The following is a 24,408-nucleotide window of genomic DNA, read 5'->3' as shown; positions in this document are numbered from 1 at the left end:
CTCTGAGCGTCTCTCAGCTTCATGCACACAAAGAGCCAAACATGGAGACAGTGGACTGGTGACCTGCTGCTGCTGCTGCTGTGCCAACAGCCCGCTGGTGTTACTGGGATTGACGTCATGAGCCACCTGACGCGCCCACTCAGGCTGAGCTGCGTCAAGCTCGAGACTGGGAGGGGACTGCAGACAGGAAGCTGTGCTGTGGCCTTCAAAGTAAAAGCATAAAGGCTGTCTGCTGAGGGTTTTAGTGATAGATAGATAGATAGATAGATAGATAGATAGATAGATAGATGGATGATAGAGACATGGATAGATAGATAGATAGATAGATAGATAGATAGATAGATGATGGAGACATGGATGGATAGATAGATAGATAGATAGATAGATAGATAGATAAATGGATAGATGGATAGGTAGATGGATGGATGGATGGATGGATGGATGGTTGGATGGTTGGGTGGATGGATGGATGGATGGTTGGATGGTTGGGTGGATGGATGGATGGATGGTTGGATGGTTGGATGGATATATAGAGACATGGATGGATGGATGGATGGATGGTTGGGTGGATGGATGGATATATAGAGACATGGATGGATGGATGGATGGATGGATGGTTGGATGGTTGGATGGATATATAGAGACATGGATGGATGGATGGATGGATGGTTGGATGGTTGGATGGATATATAGAGACATGGATGGATGGATGGATATATAGAGACATGGATGGATGGATGGATGGATGGTTGGGTGGATGGATGGATATATAGAGACATGGATGGATGGATGGATGGATGGATGGATGGTTGGATGGATATATAGAGACATGGATGGATGGATGGATGGTTGGATGGTTGGGTGGATGGATGGATGGATGGTTGGATGGTTGGATGGATATATAGAGACATGGATGGATGGATGGATGGTTGGGTGGATGGATGGATGGATGGATGGTTGGATGGTTGGATGGTTGGATGGATATATAGAGACATGGATGGATGGATGGATGGATGGATAGAGACATGGATGGATGGATGGATGGATGTTGGATGGATATATAGAGACATGGATGGATGGATGGATGGATGGATGGATAGAGACATGGATAGATGGATGGATGGATATATAGAGACATGGATGGATGGATGGATGGATAGAGACATGGATGGATGGATGGATATATAGAGACATGGATGGATGGATGGATGGATATATAGAGACATGGATGGATGGATGGATGGATATATAGAGACATGGATGGATGGATATATAGAGACATGGATGGATGGATATATAGAGACATGGATGGATGGATGGATAGAGACATGGATGGATGGATAGAGACATGGATGGATGGATGGATGGATGGATGGATGGATGGATGGATATATAGAGACATGGATGGATGGATGGATGGATGGATGGATAGAGACATGGATAGATGGATGGATGGATATATAGAGACATGGATGGATGGATGGATGGATAGATAGAGACATGGATGGATGGATGATAGATAGATAGATAGATAGATAGATAGATAGATAGATAGATAGATAGATAGATAGACTCTAGTGACGTCTGCGTAGAGTTGATATAAAGAGGCCCAGACTGTGGATATCTTCTGAAGTGATCTCCGTTTGTTCCTGACAGCAAGAGGTAAAAACAAAATCCTTCGTCAAACACAACCGTATAACTCCAGTCCCTTCACAAATGGATCCACAAGATAATGTCAGCATGAAATGAACTTATAAACATCTTAACAGCGTTAAAACATGGGGATTACTATGAGAGCAATGTCTCTCACCTCTCTTATGGACCACAGCAGCAACAGGGGAGAGGTAAGGAGGGAGACCCCCCTTTATAGGTGGGGTACTCTCAAAGGTGAACGTAGGGGTACAGAAACTGTGTCAAAGGTTCCACATATTGACTATGGAGGCCTGAGAGGGTCAGATTATAACAACTGAAACTAATATTGTGTAATTAGAATACTGAATATTACTATACATTTGACTGTGTCACACATGTTACTGCTGTATGACCGACCCTGTTACACACACACAATGCACCATTAAATATGCACAATTAAACCATATATATGATACAGTGGTGCAAATCAGCAGGCAGGAGCAGTGAGTTATATAAAAAGTAAAGTAGTAGTGTTCATTGCCTGTGCAGCACAGGGAGTAGAGGACTTCATACACATGTTCTGACTGGTTCTTTGGACCCTAAAGCTGCGTCCAGACGGGAGCAGCTCAAACTCTGAGTGTGATGGACGTGAGGCATCAGCAGTTATATGTTTGGCCCTCCTGCACACAGCACTGTCAGATATGTTGCTGAGTTGTTTCTGTGACTTGTCGGTCAGTTGTTTCACTTGAGCTTGATTTTGCTCTTTGCACTCAGGTTGTCATCCCATTCTGATATGTTACATGATAAAATAAAATGCATCCAGGCCTCTGTATGCTGTTTCAAGTATGTGCTGGCTGACACTGAAGCTCTCCAGCTTCCTGATTAAAAACAGGCTGATTGGCTGTCTTTAAAATCCCCTCTGAGTTTCCATTAAAAGCTTCGGTCTGATCAGTAACTGTGCCCAAGCACTTTAACTGTTCTGCTTCTTCCACAGGCTGGTTACTGAGTATGACAGAGAGCATGTGACTGCTTCCATTTGGTTTTGTTTGTATTTTGAGTTCTTATAGATCTATACACTAATATACACACATTTACTGTATGTCCAATTCAGGTTAAAGTCCAGACAGTCGTCAAGCATAAAGCAGTTCATACAATTTTAATTTGGTGGAACTGTGAGTATAATCAGACACCTCTCAGTACACATCAACATTTACAACCTAATGTGAGCACAACATTGATCCAGAGCCACGCAGGAAACAGGGCCGTCGTCCCTCTGAAACCCAACGCTCCAGGGAGGTACGTGCAGGAACCTCTCCCACCCCTGGAGACGTTTTTGGAAAAGTTACTGCTAAACCGAAACAAAAATCTCAGAGTGTGTCTTAAATGGCATACTTCTGTTAGTGCACTATGTACAGTGTGCACTTCCTGTGCGGTGCACTCATTTCAACAAGGTCGTGTTGTCTCAAGTCGCACACTGCTGTTTTGTACTTACCGGAAGTGATGACAGCTTTTTTTAACCACCTCTTCTTCCTCTTCTTCTCCTTCTCCTTCTTCTTCTTCTTCTTCTTCTTCCTCTTCTTCTCCTTCTCCTTCTTCTTCTTCTTCTTCTTCTTCTTCTTCTTCTTTTTAACAGTGAACAAATGGTGGAGCATTATCGCAGACATTTGATTATGACAGCTTCTATTTGACAACAGTATTGAAAGTTAATACCAAAGACATGTAGTAACATCTGTGTGACACGCTGGTGTTGACTGCAGCCAGCTCAGGCTCCTTGCTGTCCCCAGCTGCACATGTCATAAAGATGGCGATCACTGAGGGTGAGAAGTGTTCGTCATTCTATGCTCAACTTTTGAACCGTGTTGAGTGCACCAGTAGCTCACTGCATTTAGTATGTGATTTGAGACACTGTTAGATCAGGGGTTGTTAAAGGTTAAAGGTTTGATGACTGAGCTGGTTCTGCTCAGGACTCTTTGGACCTCGGTGTTATCTCGCTGCTGAAGAACTGAAGAAGCTTCTTGGATGAGAGGTGAAACCTCTTCAAATCCAGTTGCCTACAATATTTCACTAAAGATAAGTACCATCTAGTGAACCAGCCCACGTTTCCATCAGTCTCGATCAGAACCATCGTATTCAAAGATGTGTCATCAACAGAGGGCGTCGCATCGCACAATGCACAACAGAAACAAACAGCAGTAGCAAGATGGCGGATGGTACCGATCGCCTGCAAACTTTTGTTCTGTTACTACGGAACTATTAATGAGACCAGTGAACACTCTTTATATGATGATTTCTTACTTAACGTCTCTGCTGTTGCCTTCTCCATCCTCTCTCTCCAATCTGTAGATTATGACACGCCCACTGATGTCATCACAGTTCACACTTCAGAGAAAACCTGCTATTGTTGGACTGTGAACCAGTTTATTTTTGGTCAAAATGCTCTGAATGGTTCAAAATAAGGTGCAGAGACTGGAACAGAACCTGTTTCATGTTGATGGAAAAGGGTGCGAGAGCCATTTGAGCACCAACATGTGACTGAGAACTGCACAGGAAACACACACTATGACTTTTTTTTTATGACACACTGACATGTTACAGAAACTATAGCATTTAACAGTCATATAGTCTACATGACACTCACTACATCCTGGTTTTTAATACATTTTAAAGTAATAAAATAGAGAGACAGCACAGTGTTTGACACTGACTATTCACAGCAGTTGAACAATGGTGTACCCAGAGGTACGGCAACACAGCTGGGACAAACCACAAGTAGAACTGCAGTAAATTGTTACACTAGAAGCAGTGGTAATAATAATGACAGTTTATTAGCTTTAGACTGGTACTGATTATATTTGCTAATGATTATTTTGGAATTTATTTTTTATTCTATTTTAATTTTTTTTTTTTCATTATATGAATTAATAATAATAATAATAATAATAATAATAATAATAATAATAATAATTTATATATTTATGTATACTTTTTTTATTTGAATTTTAGGGGGATGTGTCCCTCCCAATATCTATCATAGTTCCAGTTATAGTGAGGAAAAACTAAAAGTATAGAAATATAAATCCTAAATGTTGAGAGCGGTGCTGTGTGTCTGTGACTCAGCACTGTTAAAATATTCAGATTATTTAGTACTTAGTGTCATATTGTTATATTACTGAGTATATTTACAAATTAAAGCTACTTGTACTTTACTGGAGTCTTTTATAAATTCTAACTTCCACAGTTTGTCCTCACGTTTCGCCCCTCAGTGGTTTGTTCTCTGCTTTTACTTTGAAGGTGAATTTATGTTCTCCTGTTGAACTCTGGGTCAGTTGACGGAGCTGTCTCTCAGAGGGGAGGGGGAGGAGGAGGAGGGCAACCCCTGCTTTTATTTTTCTTTGCAGACGGCCGCAGTTGAGCACAAAAACAAAGTTGAAGCAGCCGAGCTGTGAGTCAACACCGGCGCTGATGAGCTCGTGTGAAGCGGAGGAACTGGGGACTTTTATCTAAAGAGATTTGAGCTGGTTTATTTTTCCCATTGTTGGAAAAAGGGGAAGGGCTCTGCCAGGAGAAAAAACTGAAAACAAACAACCGTTTGGAAATGAAGTTATGCGTCAGTGAGTGCGCACTTTACGCACAGAGCGCACCATGACACTGTGAAGTGTTGGATCACCTCGCCCTTTATTGTTGTTCACGTGTTTAGGTTTTATTTCCTTTGTTGTGTCAGCTCTTCAGAACTCACTGTCAACATGTGTCGCGGCTAAAAAACTTTAAAGCGCACGCAGAAGCCAGAGGAGGTGAACCTGAGACAGCATGGGGGCCAAGCAGAGCAGCCCCGGATTTGATGGCAGAACTCGGGCTTATTCCAGCTCCGATCTCCCATCTGGAAACACCAGCGGAGGGGTGCGCGTGGCCGGGTTTAGGTACACCAATGGACCAGATGGCCCCCGGATCCGTTACACGGGTGGGCGGCCGACCAGCTCCGGGCTCAGTATACCTGCGGGGTCACACGTACTCAATCACAGCCTGGATGGCACAGGTGGTGACGAGGAGAGCGAGCTGCCCCCCGAGGGACACAGGCTGCTTATTGGGTCCCTGCCAGCTCACCTGTCCCCTCACCTGCTGGGAGGTAAGTGTGTAACTGGGAAACCACAACCGTTAGTCTGTAACACATCTGTAAAGAAGCGGTCACACCGGTTATGTGTGTTACTGCTCAGTGTGTTTATGATGCTGTTTCATCTCCTGAGTTCCTCATTGTTCCTGTCTGACACATAATGCGTCATTATAATCTGTCTTTTATTCATATTCAAAGTGTGTTGTGTTCAGTGCACTGTTCTTTGTCCTCATCTCACCCAGGGGCCATCTTCTTCTTCTTCCATCTCACGTGGCAAAACTTAAATATTCCAGGTCTTCATATTGTCTAATTGTCCTCAGTGTGAGTCTGGAGTCAACATGCTGTTTCATGTAGGATGCCATATGTGTATTATCCTCCTATAAGCACGCTCCATTACAGCTGCTGTCAAAGTTGCTGAGTATTTTTCCATCTGACACATGATACCTGGCATATGCTAACAGCAGGGTGATGACTGAGCCCTTTGTTTGGCACCTCTGCACTTTTATTGTAGCCACGGGTGGCTCTGCTGCGCCGCCGCCGCCACTCTTCTTCTGCCTCTCCTCTGTCTTGCAAAACTGGCCTGTTTTTCTTTCTCTCGGGCTGAGAGGGAAGAGAGCATAATGTAGGTCAGCAGATAAGAGCTTCCTGCTGGTTACACATTGCCTGACACAAACACACACACATGCACACACACACTTCCTGAATCTGCAAGTTTCTAGCTGTTTCTCAACTGGTGGCTTGTGTCTCCACAGCAGACCTCAGCTACACAACAGGACTGAACCCTCAAGTAACAGGACTGTAACTAATGTTCATGGTGCTGTTTCCTGGATCCTTATTGCTGCTGCAGTAAATGCTCCATTTTCCTCGTCTACTGTAACATGGTCAATAAAACCACGGCTGTGTTTTGATCCTTCCTCCTAACTCCAAGCGCTGGAACGTTTCCCTGATGAGGAAGTCTAATAACAATAACCTTTGCTCATCAGATCATGTGACGGCGACCCTGCGGGCCTGACATTGTGTCCACAGGCTGTTTCCTCAGCTCCCTCACAAACACATGAGGCTCACACACATCACAGATCGTCACTGCCTGCATGTCTCATGCATTTGTTGTCGCTTTCTGCACTGAGGTGTTATAATGTTCAACAGCAGGGAGCTTATCTCAGGTCAGCCGGCTCCTGGCCTATTAATCTTTGTGCAGCTGAGAAGATGCACGAGGTCAGAGGGCCGTGTGTATGTGGGTCAAATTAGGAATAATAAATGACTTTGCACATGTCACACATGCACAGCAACATGGTGTCTCAGCTCTGAGGTGTGTTTGCAGTTAGTTCTTAAAGTTAAAAAAAGTAAACTAAGTATATTTGATTTAATAATATTTGGTGTACTTCCATGAATGTGCTGCTTTTGTGTGCTAACAATGTGCTCAGTGTAGTAATCACATGTCATTAGTGCCACTAAAGACACACTTAAATACAACTATTATTTTTAAAATACGTTTTATTGCCATCATTTCATTTCATGCATCTCACTCATTACACGTGTCACCCAGTGATACATCAGAACTGTTGATACACAGTGATAAATAAGAACAATAGTTACAGTACAGGTGTACGTTTGAAGGTATGTTATCGTAATTTAGAAAAGCATCTTTGATCCCGTTTCATATTTAAGGTTCTGCCTCCTATGTTTCATAGTTCATAATCAGTTTTTCTTGTTTCTTCTTTTCTAATTGTTCTTTTTTAGCCTCACGGTTTTATTTATTATTGCTCTGATTTATTCGATTTGTTGCTTTCATTTATATTTATATATTGCACTGAAGCACACTGATTGATTGGTGGTATGTGTGGAGCACTATTGAAATAAAAATAAAATAAAAATAAATAAAATAAAATTTAAAAAAAAAGATAAAATAAAAAATAAAATGAAATAAAAAAATATATAAATAAATAAAATAAAATAAAAAAATAAAATAAAATTAAAAATAAATAAATGAATAAATAAAATAAAATACATTTATCAATTAATCAACCAATTAATCAACCAACCAACCAACCAATAAATCAGTCAATTGGCTAATCAATCAACCAATTAAATTAAATATATATCTAAAAAAATACAAAATACAACACAAAGAGTAGCACATACAAATAGATAAATATATGTGCATGTACATACACACAAACAATACAAGAAGATAAATGAATAAACTACAAATACAAAAAGAGTAAAGAAATATAATTAAGTGTACTTAACTGTATTGTTTTGAGACACCATTAAGATCCACTTAAATATACTCAGGACATCTTTTATTACGAATACTGTACTTTTAAAAATGTGCTTTTTTTGCTACTTTAAGTATATTTGAATACATTTTCACGTAATTGTTAATAAACTTATTCAATAAATATATTTCTAATTCAGTTAAAAATACATTTAAAATACAATTTATCAGAATGTGTTATACATTTTAAGTGCACTGAAATTATAATTAAAAATTCTTCCAGTCGAAACAAAGTTTGATTCAAGTATAATTTTAACTGCAGCATTAGTAATGAAAGATATCCACAAGTTTATTTAAGTGGATCTCAATGGTGTCATAAAATAGTACAGTTAAATACACTTAGTATGTAGTATGTCTTTAGTAGCACTGATGACTTGTCATTACTTTATTGAGTTCACTGTTAGTACGCTGGAATAAAGCACACTTTAGGTACATTAATCATGAGCTTATTCAAGTGAACTACAGGCTGCATGTTGTGGTGAGCAGATTGTAACAGATTGTCTGCAGCAGAAAAAGAGGTAGGAAGTGTGTGGAGGTGTGAGGTGATGCAGGTCTGTGTGAGATAAAGCTCTTGCAAACTCCCACCCTGTCTCTGCTGGTGTCGTCAACAAAGTCAATTTATAGATCCATATCAATTCTGATATTTGAAAAGGTTTCATTTTCCACAGTGTGGATACACAAGCACCGGCTGCTCTCACTTTCTGGTATCGTTAATGTTTACTACAGTCATTGTGCTGTTCACGTTATAGCCTTGTTACATTTATCTTTTAATTAAAAAATATATTGTATGCCTTCACTCTGCCCTGAGGACTCAAACATGGGATGAGATATCAATATTTTTCAAGGTATTGTATCGAAGTTCCAGTATCGTGACATCTGCCCACAAATCAGAGGTTCTGAGAGAAACGTCGGCACATCTGGGTCCTCATTTTCTGGTCTTCCTCCTCTGTTTCCTCCACAGGCTTCCACTGTCCTCTTTGCTCCAAGTTCATGGCGTCGGATGAAATAGAGAAGCACCTGCTCATGTGTTTCAGCAAAACGCGCCTCACCTACAACAGTAAGAAATGAAAGGGGGGATACTTTGCTCATCTTCAGCTAGCTTTTAACAGTGTGGGTAGCATGTGGACATGACTTGTAGTAAACTTCCCTCGATCCAGATTGTACTTCCGCATTTTCATATGCCCACCACCATGGACAGAAAGAGGCAGATTCAGAGAGAGACCCCCCCAAACACAGACCAAACTGTGAGACCAGGCAGTGCTGATCAAATATAACCAATATTCTGTTCTTTTATTGTCACCTTAAATGTTCCCAAAACATATTTTAGTGCACTGTTTAGCTGTGATACGAGAATTTGTGAACAGGAAGTGTGTACCATACTGCGTCCTGTGTTGTAAAGATGTTTTCAGACACATTTTAGCTTCAATATGGAGCACAGACTGCTTTAACAATGAAAGTCTAAGAGGTCATGGAAGAGTCTTAAAGGTGAAGGACTTGGTGTAGACCCTTTTAGGGCTGACGCCATGATGACATCATGTTGTCACCTGGAGAGTGCAGCTGCCTCTCCCCCACAGGGCTGTAGGCTCCATAGGAGTGTTAAAATGTGTTTGTCTTGTTGTGTTATTGGGAGCCAGAATAGAAGGAGTCATGGCTCAAAACCAGCCGCCACTGCCCGTCAACAAAAACAAAGACAACTATGGTTAAATGTGATAAGACCAAAGGACTGGACGGAGGCCATCATCAAAAATGCTCACATGTGCAGCGCACACTTCATATCAGGTTAGGGAAAAAGTATTTCCTGTTGTAGGGATGAATAAGGTTATGTGTATTAAGGGTTATCATGTCCACCTCATCAGAAACTGGGGAGGGATTAAGAGGAAGATTGGATTTCTCTGCAACGCTAACTTTTTAGCACATTAGCTAACGTTAGCTTCCATAGCAAAACAAACAAGTGTGGTCCTCCTTTGTAAGATTGGCTTCCTGTGACATCATCCATCCACTGAGTGAGAGCATACGGGTCGGCCAGTCTGGTCCCGTTGGTCAGTGTTTACTTATTCAAGTAACACTGGCGGTCCCGGAGAGTGAGTGACCTGACATGGTGCGTTGGTAAATTCAGTCTGACGCTCTACACTAAAATGAGAGCCCTGTTGGTGGAAGAAACGCAGCGTTATATTTCTACATGAATGAACCAACGGTTAAGTTAATCACACATTCACTCCGCTCGGCGCTCTGCTGCTCCGTCTCCACAGACAGAGTGTCCAGAGTGCGCTCTGCCACTCTGAGAGTGCGCTGCTCTGGATAACCCAACGCTACATTCAGACAGCGCTCCCAATTTATCAACGCTCCAGTTTGTGTCAGAGTGCGCTCCCACACTCACAATGAGTGTTTCTGAAAGCACCACTCACATCATCTTCCTCCATCATCTATAACAGAACTTCCTAGCGGGTCCATGTCATTGGTTCGACAGCCCATTAGTCCGACTGTCCGTGGTGCTGAACGGCTCGCGGCGGGCGTATGGTGCGCCGCGACCGGCTTGAGGCGGAGCAGGCTCACGGCTTATGTGTTTGTCACTTTCTTTTTCATTTTAACCCACACCATGATCTTTTCCTGACCCTAACCAAGTGGTTTTTGTGCCTGAACCTAACCAGACCTTAACCACAGGGCATCATGATGATTTCGGAACGGACTTAGGAACAACGAGTTTAATATGGTCGGAACAATGGGATGTCGAACCAATGGGCAGTTCCCCTTCCTAGCTAGCGCTAGCTAATGGGAGAATGTGGAGAATTGTTTTGCCTCCAGCTAAGCCCCGCCCACCAAAAAAACGTCATACTGTTTACCAACAGTAAAAGCGTGTGTCGGTTTTCGCCCACAGCTACTGTGTGCACCTGTTGTTCTTCACCTCAGAGTGGATTTAAGCTGTAAACAGATCAAAAGTCCACAGAGTCATTTTTCCATCATAGATTGTTTCAGTTAACAGATGGAAAGACGGAAAATCAGAAAAACAGTTTTGTGTGACAGAGATGTTTATTTTCTTTCTTTCTTTTTATCTTTGTAAACACTGTGTGAGCCCATGGAGCGTCCCAACCCTTGTATACTTAGCATAAACCCTAGTAGCCCTGGCCATTATTGGCTTTAATCACTGAACTCAACAGGCCTATATTTGGGACAGGCCTTTAATTCCCTTCACACAACACTGTTGCTCAGCAAAGATGGAAAATACAATCAAATTGTTATTTTGAATATATGTATGAACATTACATGTTTAAGAGTTAGGCTTCAGATAATATATATCAGTTATGAATCACTCATTTGATCCAGCTCAGACAGACAGCGCTTCAGGGAGAGTTTTGTAGCACCCTAGGGTTACATCACCCGGCATATTGACACAACACCACTTTATCCTCTTATAACAATACTCACAACTTCGATTCTTCTGATCTGAGGACACATACAGACTGAAGGAATGTGAATAACTTACAGGGTAATCGAGGAATGGACACATAATTTGATGTAGCCAACAACCTGGTTTTATACATCTGAAGAACTTCTATAAAAAAAACTACTTGGCCACCAGAGCAGGTCTCTAATGAGACAGGCCTTTATTTGTCACAATGTGGAGCCACACCAGGCTGGTAAAAGGGACTGGGCGTTTAATTGAAGTTTTACTGTAATCATTACCTGCAAGAGTTTTTCATGGAAAATCTTAAACTGCAAGGTAACTGTTAATTATTAACTATTTAACTGTCACATAAATGTAATGTTCCAGTATGTTTAAGGTGGCACAGAGCGGAGGTTATCAAGTACAAGTACCTCAAACTAGTACACAGATACAGTAGAAAGATAAACTTATTTACATCCCACCACTGCCTCTGTCTTCTGTCCTCAGTCACAGTTACATATCACTTCCACTGGACCGTGACTGAAGATACAAAGTCTGCACTGAGAGATTTGAACGTTTATTTTCCATGATCCACAGAGATGCACCTGTGCTCGATGTTAACATTCAGTGCAGCGTGCAGATATGCAGCTGCACGTCGACACAGCCACATGTATGTGCATGCAGACATACTGTGTGTGAGCGCCTGTGTAGTGCACACACACACAGCCACCCACATGTACACACACAGGAAAGGCAAACACATTTTTCCTGTAGACATACAGTTGTCAGTACACACACTCTCTGCATGTTGAGACATCCCAGGCTCGACAGCGCTGCATGTATACAAACACGACTCCTCATCTGTAGGTGCTGATGCATGTGCAGAGGCATGAGCTCACAGTTTCCAGCTGGCACACACCCACCGCAGCGTGCACGTTACTTATAAATACAGGGTTCGTGTGCGGCTCGTAGACTGAGCGGTGCGTCGTAGCTTATCATGTGTGCACATGTGTGAAACCTGTACAATCATCACTTTATCCCATGCAAATAACTTCAGAAGCACATTTGAATGAGTCTATCTTTCCTCTCCTGCGGGATTCATTTAAATATGAAAGATGAAAAGCGGCAAACAGTCCCAGCTACTCCTCTGCCCCGGGTGTTGACACTAGGGCCTGTCATAGCTAAATGTGCAGGTAAACTTGTGACACAAATCCTGTTATTAAAATATGCCATCAGACTGTTATGCAAAGAAAAGGATATTGAAAAATGAAACCACTCTCCACATATCACTACCTACACCCACTGGTGACTCCATATTTCCTCCCTACAACACAGACTGTAGACACCAGGTCTCACCTGGGGACAGGTCACAACAGGTATCCAGGCACCAAAGGTTAAACAGATGCTCGTGCAGGATTCAGTGACTCGGCTGAACATGTGATGTGAGGCAGCTCTTTTCTAATGTTGTCTCTGTCCGTATTGTCTCTCTCAGAGGACATCCTGTCCAGAGACTCTGGGGAATGTGCCATCTGTTTAGAAGAGCTGGAGCAGGGAGACACCATCGCCAGGCTGCCCTGCCTCTGTATCTACCACAAAGGGTAACTGACACACACAAACAGGCTCAGACAAACAGGCTGAGGATGGAAATAATTTGACAAATGCATAAAATGTACCAAATGTAAACAGGGGCAACTTCCAGAGTTTTAATATTTAGCATACAAACATGAGAGCGGTGTCAGTCTTCCCCCGAGACCAAATAAGCCTAGTCCTCAAAATGTCAAACTATTCTTGGAATACAGACGTTACTAGACTTCTGCAAGCAGTGCTAGAAGTCAAGTCAGTTTTATTTATAGAGCACATTTTATATGACGTGTGAACTCAATGTGTTCAAAGGCAGGTGAGGAGAAGAGCCAATTTGAAATTTTGTACGAGGCACTGACCTGTTTGTCTGCCATGCGTGCAGAAACATACAAAGATGTAAATGTAGATCATCTCAAACCTTTTTATAAGAATTACAAACAAGAAAACACAAGTGGACGGAGCTGCAGTGAAACAACGAGCTCATCGTCAGTTTTAAACTTTGCAATTATTAGGATAACTGAAAACATACCTCTGCTATATGTGTGACATGAGTCATGAGGGCCAGAATACTAAATAAGATTTATTTATTTAAAGGAAAAAGAATAGTTTGGAAGTTATACACTGTCCTGCTGAGAATTACATGAGAAGATCGACACCCCTCTCATGTCTTTTTATTCAATATGAAGCCACTGAACATCTGGTAGGTTAAGATCAGCGTGAAGACTCAAGCCAGGGGAAACAGCTGGCTCTGTCCAAAGATAACAAAATCAATCAAACAAGATATAACACGTCAGTGAGTCTTAGAGGTGCTGGTAGGTGGATTTTGTTTCATTCAGTGTGAGCCAGATGAGCTGCTTCCCTGTTTTAAGTCTTTGTGCTAAGCTAAGCTAAGCTGTCGCTCATGGTTGCCTTGTATTTAACAGACTGATATAAGAGTGGTGTCGGTCTTCTCATCTGACTCTCAGCAAGCAAGCGCAATTCCCAAAATGTTAAGTATTTTGGTTTAAAGGACCGCCACCATTTGTATGAAGAAGCAGTCCCATGTGTCAGGCTGTTCTCATGTACTGTTTGTATGTTTAACTATGAGAAGTAAAGCACCAGAATTCTAATGTAACCCACGTAATCGGGAAAACTGTGATCATGTGGCCAGTGTGCTGAGAGGAGTGAAGAAGGAAGTAGAATAAAGAGCAAAAGTCAGTGTAAAGAGGCAGGTTTGGGTGGATGGGTCAAACAAACACAGGACTTTACCCCAGGAGACCAGAGTTCATCTCCCTTTTGAAACCAAATGAACCACGTCCTCACCATGTGTCTTTCCTTAAATCTGACCTAAGTAATTTTATGCTAAGAACATAAAGTTGTAACACCCAGTCAGGATTATTTTCCTAAACCTATCCTTCGTAACTTTACGTTTAGCACGTAACTTTATGTTAACAACCTAATGCGGCATGATTCTTTTCCTAAAACAAACCTACGTAGCTTAACTTTTCTTAACCTATTCTTTGTAATTTTCCTAGTCTAATCCTAATATATGTAACTTTACGTTAAGTACGTAATTTCTGAACCCAACGTGACAATGCCCCATCATAATTCTTTTCTAAAACTAACCTACGAAACTTAACTTCTTAACCTAACCTACATAATTTTGTGTTATGTTCATAACGTCATGATGTCCAGCCAACCATTATTCTCCTTCTATGTAACTTTACGAACCTAAACCTAACATACATAACTTTATGTTAAGAATGTAACATGACAACACCCAATAATGATTCCTTTCCTAACCCTAACCTTCGTAACTTTACGTTTAGCACGTAACTGTACGTTAAGAACCTAACGTGGCATGATTCTTTTCCTAAAACAAACCTACGTAGCTTAACTTTTCTTAACCTATTCTTCGTAAATTTACTTGTCTGATCCTAATATATGTAACTCAACGTTAAGTGCGTAACTTATGAACCCAATGTGACAAAGCCCCATCATAATTCTTTTCTAAAACTAACCTACGAAACTTAACTTCTTAACCTAACCTACATAATTTTGTGTTATGTTCATAACGTCATGATGTCCAGCCAACCATTATTCTCCTTCTAAACCTAACTTATGTAACTTTACAAACCTAAACCTGCGTAACTTTATGTTAAGTATGTAACTCAGATTAAGAATGTAACGGGAAGACGCCAGTCCTGGGGTGCTAATTTGTCAGATATAATACATGTGCGTTTTTGCAGATATCATACCAACCTTTGTGTGAAGGTATGTTGTGTATGTACACAAAGATGCTTGATCATTTATACAATCTGAGGACCACAAATATTCAGTCGGTCAGTGAATGAAACACAGTGAGAAAACAATTATGAAAATATGCCTTCTGCTGATAATTTATAAAATAAATAGAGATTTTTATTGTGATTATTGGAGTTAAATTAATTAATCGTTTCAGGTGTATAGACGAGTGGTTTGAGGTGAATCGCTCGTGTCCGGAGCATCCCGCCAACTAGGAGCTGCAGGAGTACAGTTCAGGCTACTGTACATCACTGTGGTCGACCGTGTGCCCTGACCTCATCCCAACACTGTCTGTTCCAGCCGAGCGTCAGCGCTCCTCAGGGATTGTGAGACATTAATGCGCACAGGATTTTTCATAGTGCCTCATGGGACAGCGATGCATTTCAGACATGTTTATCTCAACGTCGTGGGACGTTCAAAGAACCACTGGTGGAGTCACTGTGTCTCCAGAAAAATATGTGAATGTCCTTTTTTGCCACCTGCTGGTCTGAAGTGGGTTCATGCAACCTGTGAACTGTTGTGCTGAACAGGGTGTGGTTTTATAGCCGTGGACTTGTATAACCAAGACGGTGGAGAGTTACGTGTCTTCTCAGCAGAGGTTTAGACGTAGAGACTGTTGAGACTTGATCAGAAAGCTGACGGCTGATGTTGTGCAATGTGAAAAACAGCCATTCAGAATTTAGAAATGCCTTTTTCAGCTTTAAGGGATGATTTCAGTGTTGATGGCAGGTAGGAAATAGATCCAAATTTTATTGTGAAATTTGTTAAACAATCATGTGTCATAGACCAAGTAGTCTAACGTGAAATGGTCGGACTTTGTTAATCACGTGTCCATTCAGAACCACAGTAATGTGATTGTGTAGTTTTGTGGTGGAGTTAAAGATAAGACATATCTAATAATGATTCATACTCTACGGAGTGCCATAATATGCTGCTATGTCATAGACTGGAATGTTGTCCTATAACCTTTGAACCTTTGTCTGTTGTTCTTTCTACTTGTACTGTAATAAGTTGCACAACAATAAATGTTTTGTCTTTGTGTCTCTGTACTGCAAACTAACTAATATTTTAACGTTGAAGTGTAAATTATATACTGACATATCTATATTTAACAGATGAGTCATCCCCCAGCAAGATACATTTTTTCCATCTAATATGGCTGAAGAAAAGAGGAAGCTGAAGAGGAACAAGGCAATAATAATGTTTTAAAAATAGATATATATTTCAAAACAAAAATTCATACCATGGATGGGTGTCTAATATACAGTTTGCAGTTGTGAATCTTCGCACAAAAAATTCCACTATTACACTGTTTATTTAGCTGAGGGACGGCAGTGAAGATATGTGATGACTCCCCTGAAGTGGACATGCAGCGACATGGATCAAGTGTTCTTCTGTTAGTTGCAAAATGAGCAGTCTGAGGAAATGTCAGCTTTTAATTGGCTTAAGGTGTTGTGGAGATAATGCCTCTGTATCACACTGACTGTTTGGTGAGAAATGCATGAGTGGCACTGAAGGTATTTTTCCTAACAGCAAATGAGAAAGTCTGTCACCAGGAAAACAGAGCATGTACAGCACAACTATATCTCATAAAGCCCAATATCACAAATCATAATTTGCCTCACAGGGTTTTACAGCATATGACATCCCTCTGTCCTTATGACCCTCACAGCTGATCAGGAAAAACTCCCCAAAATTATAGCTGCTGCGCAGCGATGGGTCGAGTCTGGGCATTTTTAGGCAATTCTGAGCAACAAGCAGAAGAATTGGAAGATATTAAGCAACACAATCTGCCTTTTGCATCAGCTGAGGCTTGAACTCAAAACCTCTGAGACTAAGAATCAATTTCTATCTCACTGAGCTAATTAGTCAGTGACAATTCATGTGTAGCTTCACAAATTGACTAAGCCAGACGTGCAGGTTTAGCAGCCGTCCACGCATGGAAAAGCAGAATTCAAACCACTGTAAAAAATTCAGTTATCGAAACAAACATCTGAAAATACACATATTGCATCTAGACAGCGTGGAGATGTTGGTAATTTGTTTTAACAATGATTGATTTGCTTCATAAGTGAAAAACTGATGTTGAACTAGTTGAGCTATGTGCAAAGTGAGAAGCCTCAGATAGACTAATGTTATTAATATGTGTCGACCATTTTAAGATCATTGTATTTATTGGAGAAATGTCAGAAATGTAAAAATTCACCTTACAAAAACAAATAAGTCCATCTTCATACCAATCTCATAACCAGACGGTTTCGTAAACTATATTCTGATTGTTCCCTCAGAGGTTTTTAGTGTTCTTCTTGATTCTTCTTGACTCCTTAAATCAGTGGTGTACAGTAGTTAGGGTGGGCCCCAGTGCTCATTATTATGATGGGCCTTAGTGCCAGGTTTTGCATCTAAAAAGCTACCATATATTTTCTAGTATTGTACAACATCAACATACATATTACCAATCATCACTTCACATGACAAAAATACCACATTAAAAAAAGAAATTATGCATTACATGGACTTTTTAAATCGTTAATTGATATAGTTTCTGTCAAATGAACACATAATTTTGCAATGGATTGCGACTGACTTTTCTGAAAAGAAAAAAAGGAACTGACAGAGATAGGGTTGTCCTCTCGAGGGCCTGTGTAGCAGACAACAGCATTTTATTTTAACATGTTCCCCCAACCGCTCTCTCAACAGGCCCCCCAACCGCATGGGCCCCCGTGCAACCACACTGCCTGCACCGTTTATATTTATGAAAGATGGCAACAGACACAATGAAGAAAAAACAGGACTACCCTAAAACTTATATTAGTAGCCCGGGCTATTATTTGCTTAAATCGCTGACCTCAGCAGGCCTTTATTTCAGACAGGCCTGTAATTCCTTTTACACAAAACTGTTGCTCAGTGAAGAATATGAATAGGATCAAATTGTTTATTTAAACCAGTGTGAATATTACTTGTATAAACTAGAAAAGCACTCAGAGAGCGCAGACCTCCGCCAAGCAGCTCGGATTTCCCGCCATTTTATTATTTTATCCACTTCGCTTCAACCAATCACCACCAAAATGTTATCTGTTCCTTGTCCCATTATCAACCTTTCCTATCCAAATCTGTTCAGAACTTTTTGAGTTAATTTGCAGACAGACAAACAGACCAATGCGGGCGAAAACATAACCTCTTTGGCAGAGGTAAAAATTTGGCTTTGAATAACATATCAGTTATGTGTTATGTTATGACACTTGTTTCACAGCACCCGAGGACAACAGCACCCAGCATACTGACACAACACCACTTTATCGTGTTAAAACAATCCTCACAATTTGGATTCATTTCTCATGGAAAACCCTTCTGATTCTTCTAATGGGTGGACTCTTACAGACTGTGAGTAACTCTCAGGTAATCGAGGACTGAACACTTATTCTGACTTCATGACATTTCAGAAGAAGGGGGTCACCACTTGTTTTTGTCATTGTGCCATTAAATCTGAATTAATTACAGTTTTCTATGGTGCTTATCATTTCAGTAAAAAGGAAATCAACCAAGCTAAGAATGTGTAGCGTCTCCATAGTGACAAAAGTTGAAACATTTATATTTGTAAGCTTCATCTAACCAGCCACCTTCTATAAGAATGAACTGCGTGGCAACCAGACCGGCCTCTAATTGAGACAGGCCTTTATTTGCAGAAATGTGTAGCTACACCAGGCTGGTAAAAGGGACTGGGCTTTTAATTGTTGAAGGAAAGCACAGTGTTACATCAGGACATTCTGCTGGTTAAGACATTAGGACTGTACATAAGCTTCTGTTTAATTATTTAAAAGTAACAAGAATAATAAAGAGCATTTATTTTTAAATTAAATGACAGTAAGGGCCGGTAGAAAGCTGCTTATCCAGCCGCCATTAAACTCAAAGAAGAAGCTGATGATGACGTAACCACGTCGTGTCAACACTGTCGCTCGTTTGATGACGTAGGCTCAGATCGCAGCACTGACGAACAGAAAATCTCCACAGCAACAGCAGATAATTGAGTTATTACCTTCTGTTAGTCAACAAGCTTCGTGTTTAATACGCATTCCCTTTTATTTTAAGGTAAGTGTTTCGGACTGAGTTATTTTTAATTTCTATCTAATTTATAATGGTAAAGTTAAATTCTCCCCCGTCTAGACATTAGCATCACAAGCTAACGTTAGCATTAGCAGGCTAACTATAGTAACGTTACGCAGACTACGAGCAGAAATCCTGACTTTACAGGGTGTTAACTAAACGTTAACGTTTACTCTCACTGCCCCTCGAGTTGAGTGAAGCTAAGGTCTAATGTGTGTTTTGTTGTCAGTCTGGGAGTCGACAAATCAGCATCAAGATGTCGTACATGCTACCACATCTCCATAATGGCTGGCAGGTTGACCAAGCCATCCTGTCCGAGGAGGACCGAGTCCTCGTTATCCGCTTCGGACACGACTGGGACCCGACGTGTATGAAAATGGACGAAGTTCTCTACAGCATTGCTGAAAAGGTTTGATGAGTGTCTGATTGGGCCTGTAAACTGTGTGTGTTGGCACATTAGCATCATTAGCTTCCCCCTGCTAACTTAGAAAGCTAATTAGCACTTCACAGATGCAGCTACAGAGGCTAACCAAGACGTTTGTAACCTTATATTTCAGCACAGTGTGTTTTGTTGTATCACACATTACACAGGGTTGCTGTCAAGTGATATACTAAAGTGTAAAGATCTGACAAGAACAGACTGGTACGAAAATAGCAGCTCAGCTGAGGGTGGAAATTAAATAATATGATGATAACACAGAAGTTAGGGCTGGGCGATATATGACCTTAAAATAATATCACAATATTTCAGGGTATTTTTGGGACACAGAGATTCTTGCTGAAATGACAAATTAGTAAAAAACAAACAAACAAACAAAAAAATTATTATCAATGTAAGAAAATAAAATTGCACCAAAATCAGTGATCTAGTTTCACAGTTTGCTTCAAATATTCAGTAAAAACTAAACTGATCTCTCATTTCTTTAGTTTGTGAACAACAACAGTAACTCAGAGTGAGATTCAGATTCTGTTACAGTATTAATAGTTCAACTAAATCAAATCTGCCACTAATTACACATTTAAACAGCTACCACACACAAAAAATGTCCCCTGGGATCTACATATTGATTGATTGATTGATCATTTTTATTTACGTGTCATGCACAAAGTGCCCAACCCTCATGGGTTTATAGGACACCAAAAAGAAAGTACAGTTGCAGTGTACGTTATTATTATTATTATTATTATTATTTTTCATTTCATACATAATTACAGCCCTATATATATATAAATCAACAGCTGATTTCCTTCTTTGAGTAAAATCCTAAATGACTGAGTTGTTTTTTTTTCCACCTGGACCTTTATGCTCTGCCATTTCTCCTCTAACCATCAGCTGTAACCTGTGACAGGCTGTTATGATACAGTCACATATATGGAGTTTATTCACGTAGGTTTCCATCAGCAAAGGTTTGTGACAGAATCAGAGAGGAGAGGGAGAGACGCTGTGCTGCTGCCAGAGGAGCCGCTGAATGAGTTCCCTCTGAGCGCTAAGAGAAGGAAAACATTCAGGACGCCACAGTTAGAAATCCCAATATTGTGATGACACTGCTCTGAACTTACAAATAACATTCTGTCTCAACTGTATTAATAAAGTTTTAGAAGTGCTTGCTGGTATAATTCACACATTTAGCTGTTAGGGCCAACAGGAGCGTTACAGTTTACAGTTTCAGTGTTGATTTTTACTGTCTGTTGAATGAATGCAAGGATTCATCACTATTTTAATCACAGTGTTTGCTGCTGTTGGCAGTTTGCTGCTGATGTTATAACTAAGAGTCTCATTACAGTAGGTTATGTTTGGAAGTCTCACTCTCAGGCAGCAGTTTGTAGAGCGTTTTCATGACATCCTGCCCAAAGCTATAAGGCTGTTAAAAAAGCTGAGGCATCACAGCCATTTAAGTTTTACTCTTTGTGAAGCTTATTTAAGCTCGTCTATTTCTCACACCAGCACACTGAAAAGGTGAGACACTGCTGGGAAGGAAAAGGAGGTTTGTGGCGGTCCATCAACAGTATGTTTAGCACTGGAACACTTCTTACACTGAATGTTTCAATGTAGGTTAACAACAAAAATAAAAATCAATAGTCCAAGAGAATTGTTGTTTTTTGAAATCCAGAAACAGATCTTTCCCTGTTTTGTTGTTGTGCTTGTCGTGTTTAATGCATTGCTATTCATAAAGATGTGATGGTGATAATATTCTTCCTTCATGTGTCCTTTACAGGTGAAGAATTTTGCAGTCATTTACCTGGTGGACATCACAGAAGTGCCTGACTTCAACAAGATGTACGAGTTGTACGACCCCTGCACCGTCATGTTCTTTTTCAGGTAAGACACTCGATGTTTAGATTAGGGATGCACAATGTGGATTTATTCAACCAATACTGATAACCAATAATTATTACCTGCTTCTTATGGCCAATAACCAGTAATCTCAGGAGACAACAGTTCTGACTCTTCATACCTGCCAACATTAGGCTGTGTCTCACACACACACAGCCAGAGAGAGACAGCTAACTGTAGCATCACATGGTTAGCGGTTATTAATAAGTGTAACAACAGAGTCAAGCCCTTTAAAAGCTTGGTGTTCGATTTTAACCGCTGCTGTTAATTAGCTTGTGCTAACACTCTGGAGTCGGTCCTTCAGTGCTGCGTCTAACCTGTGTCAGGTAGTCGGAGATCAGACTCTTGGTGCAATCCTGTTGTCTTCCTCTGGAACTCTGAAAGACGTCCACACCTCAATGTGTTTTGCCCTCTAGACAGCATGCTGCAGCTGTTGTTCTTCTTCTCTGTGTGTATTGGCGGCTCACAAACCAAGTTTAAACGTGTATCACACCCACCACGCCAATGAAAGCAGCCTTGCTTCGTATTATCGCCGCAATTTATCAGCTATAATTTTAATTATCAGAATAATGCATAATTATAAAATGTCCCATTATCAGCTGATAATTTATTGGCCTGATATCTATCTTTCATCCCTAGTTTATATTTCAGCGTCAGTGTAAATGTTCCTTATTATGATGTAATCTAAATGAACTCAGTCGCTGTGTTTTGGTGTTTTTCAGGAACAAACACATCATGATCGATCTGGGCACCGGCAACAACAACAAAATCAACTGGACGATGGAGGACAAACAGGAGATGATAGACATTGTTGAGACAGTTTACAGAGGAGCGAGGAAAGGACGAGGTCTGGTGGTGTCTCCAAAGGATTATTCAACTAAATACAGATACTGAGGTTTTTTTCCTTTTCCTCCTGATGTTTTGTGACATGACTCAGAGACTGCGAGTTACAGAATATCTTTTTCAACATTTTTGTTTTTGCCAGTGACACAGGACAATATTTTTCATCTTCATGATTGTGTTGCATAATTGTGCCATTTGAGTGTAGATTAATGTTTTACTAGTTTCCTCAATAGAAATTTTTTTTAAAACTGCATTTGTGGGAAGCGGGTGCTTCAGAAACCAGACACAGTGTGAAAGTCCTTTTATTTAAACACTCAAATAAACATGGATGGATATTTACATATGGCAGGTTTTTGCTGCAGGGCTGGTCAGTCGCTTCAAGATGTCATTTCAGTGTCAGTATGATCCAGATTTGGAGATCCCATGTTTTTCTATCGAGGATCAGCTGATCCATCTGATGTTTGTGTCGGTTTTTTTAAAGCAACATTGGGTGAGATCACCCTGATCCAGGTGCCAACTTGTCATGATTACCAAATCCAGATAACCAGTGCTACATGTCGCTGTAGGCGCCACCGAGGAGAACGAAATGGAGATCTTTGAGATTATTACTCGGAGTACGTTTTTTCTGAATTTGTTTTATTAGTATTAGCAGCTATCAGTAGATCCCAAACTCCATCACTAATCAAACTGTGACATAAATACACTCCTCACCATGCATCAACCACACATTTACACCACTGCACTTCTTAAAACCTGATAACCAAAATACAAATTGAGAATACCGACATCAGTGTCACCCTGAGTGCTTTACTTTCCTTCTGATCATTTCTGTACCTTGTAAATATACTGTCTTTGTTCCTCTTTTTAAATTGTCTGATATCTTTACTTCTGATTTCTTCACTCAGTGTGTTCCACAAAATCACCCCACAAACTGATACACACACTTTTAAGTGGTGCGAAAACAACGTTTCAAATTTAATCTACCTCCTAAAATATCATATACTTTATGATAATACTTTATCAAAGTAACTGTTAAACAAATCAAGTGCAAAATAGAAATGAATGTAAATGTATTTGACCAATTTAAAAGTTTAATAATGTTTTGCATCTGAAATCCTGAAATCTGCAGGCATCAGGAAAATCCAGATTATTATTATTTTTTGGATCAACACTATCCCAATCTTACTGGAAAGATGGAACAACATACACAAGATATGATCCAGATCAAAACCAGGAGTGGATTACATGATCCAATCTGATTTCAGAATCCTTGTGAACAGCTGGGCCTCGGGCAGAGAACGATCAGGATCTCCCAAAACAACCTCAAAAAAATTCTTGAGCTCAAACTCTAAACTGACTGAAGATAAGAAAGGAAAGTGACATCACACATTTGGTATACCTAGTGACATAATTCCAGAGAGTGTACTTCCCATGATCTCCATCAGGTGGTGCCAGAGACACATGACAGGAATCAGCATCATTGATCACACAGTTGTCATCCTGAAGACTCAGATCGTTATTTACCACTGATGAGATTAATTAGTCAGAACGTTTGTCCAGAAACACAAAAGCAAAGTGATGCACCAGATTTGGGTTTTTGCTGGTTTCCATCTGCAGTCAATGGAAAGGCAGACACAACACTAGCTCTACTAATTCAGTTCAATTCAGTAGAACTTTTCTTTATACTGCAGGAAAGTCTTTTGCCAGAGAACACTTCAAGTACAGTAACAGCAATTAATGTTCACAAACCACTAGCGACCAGCACAACCAGTGAGTTCCCTGGGTCAGGGTCACACTCTGGGCCCAGTTTTAAAACAATAGAACATTAAATATCAGTCAAAATATTCAAAATATACAAGATA

At 40.5% G+C, this 24,408-nt stretch overlaps 2 protein-coding genes across 3 annotated transcripts; both read left to right on the top strand.

Moving 5' to 3' along the window:
* The first annotated feature begins 4,974 nt into the window (after window positions 1–4,974).
* Window positions 4,975–16,303, top strand: LOC117263751 (E3 ubiquitin-protein ligase znrf2-like). Of its 2 annotated transcripts, XM_033637373.2 has the most exons (4): window positions 4,980–5,755; window positions 8,980–9,075; window positions 12,893–12,998; window positions 15,422–16,303. In XM_033637373.2, exons 1-4 carry the CDS (start codon window positions 5,440–5,442, stop codon window positions 15,477–15,479), a joined length of 576 nt encoding a protein of 191 aa, XP_033493264.1. In that variant the 5' UTR covers window positions 4,980–5,439; the 3' UTR covers window positions 15,480–16,303. The 2 variants fall into 2 exon arrangements, with proteins under 2 accessions (XP_033493265.1, XP_033493264.1); XM_033637374.2 differs by lacking the exon at window positions 8,980–9,075 and having other exon boundaries at window positions 4,975–5,755.
* A 2,910-nt stretch (window positions 16,304–19,213) lies between these two features.
* On the top strand, window positions 19,214–23,415 carry txnl4a (thioredoxin-like 4A). The gene is made up of 4 exons (XM_033638059.2): window positions 19,214–19,353; window positions 19,598–19,777; window positions 21,585–21,688; window positions 22,426–23,415. Exons 2-4 carry the CDS (start codon window positions 19,625–19,627, stop codon window positions 22,595–22,597), a joined length of 429 nt encoding a protein of 142 aa, XP_033493950.1. The 5' UTR covers window positions 19,214–19,353; window positions 19,598–19,624; the 3' UTR covers window positions 22,598–23,415.
* Window positions 23,416–24,408: the final 993 nt, after the last annotated feature.

The sequence above is a fragment of the Epinephelus lanceolatus genome, chromosome 16 (assembly GCF_041903045.1).
Source record: "Epinephelus lanceolatus isolate andai-2023 chromosome 16, ASM4190304v1, whole genome shotgun sequence".
In the NCBI taxonomy this organism is placed as follows: Eukaryota; Metazoa; Chordata; class Actinopteri; order Perciformes; family Serranidae; genus Epinephelus; species Epinephelus lanceolatus.
This window is presented reverse-complemented; position numbering and strand designations above follow the sequence as displayed.

Bases quoted from the DNA above. Each gene is read 5' to 3' on its own strand.
- LOC117263751 (XM_033637373.2), top strand. From the start codon at position 5,440: ATGGGGGCCAAGCAGAGCAGCCCCGGATTTGATGGCAGAACTCGGGCT. The intron at 9,076-12,892 runs GTAAGAAATGAA...TGTCTCTCTCAG, and splicing joins AACGCGCCTCACCTACAACA to AGGACATCCTGTCCAGAGAC. The intron at 12,999-15,421 runs GTAACTGACACA...TAATCGTTTCAG, and splicing joins CTCTGTATCTACCACAAAGG to GTGTATAGACGAGTGGTTTG.
- txnl4a (XM_033638059.2), top strand. From the start codon at position 19,625: ATGTCGTACATGCTACCACATCTCCATAATGGCTGGCAGGTTGACCAA. The intron at 19,778-21,584 runs GTTTGATGAGTG...TGTCCTTTACAG, and splicing joins TCTACAGCATTGCTGAAAAG to GTGAAGAATTTTGCAGTCAT. The intron at 21,689-22,425 runs GTAAGACACTCG...GGTGTTTTTCAG, and splicing joins ACCGTCATGTTCTTTTTCAG to GAACAAACACATCATGATCG.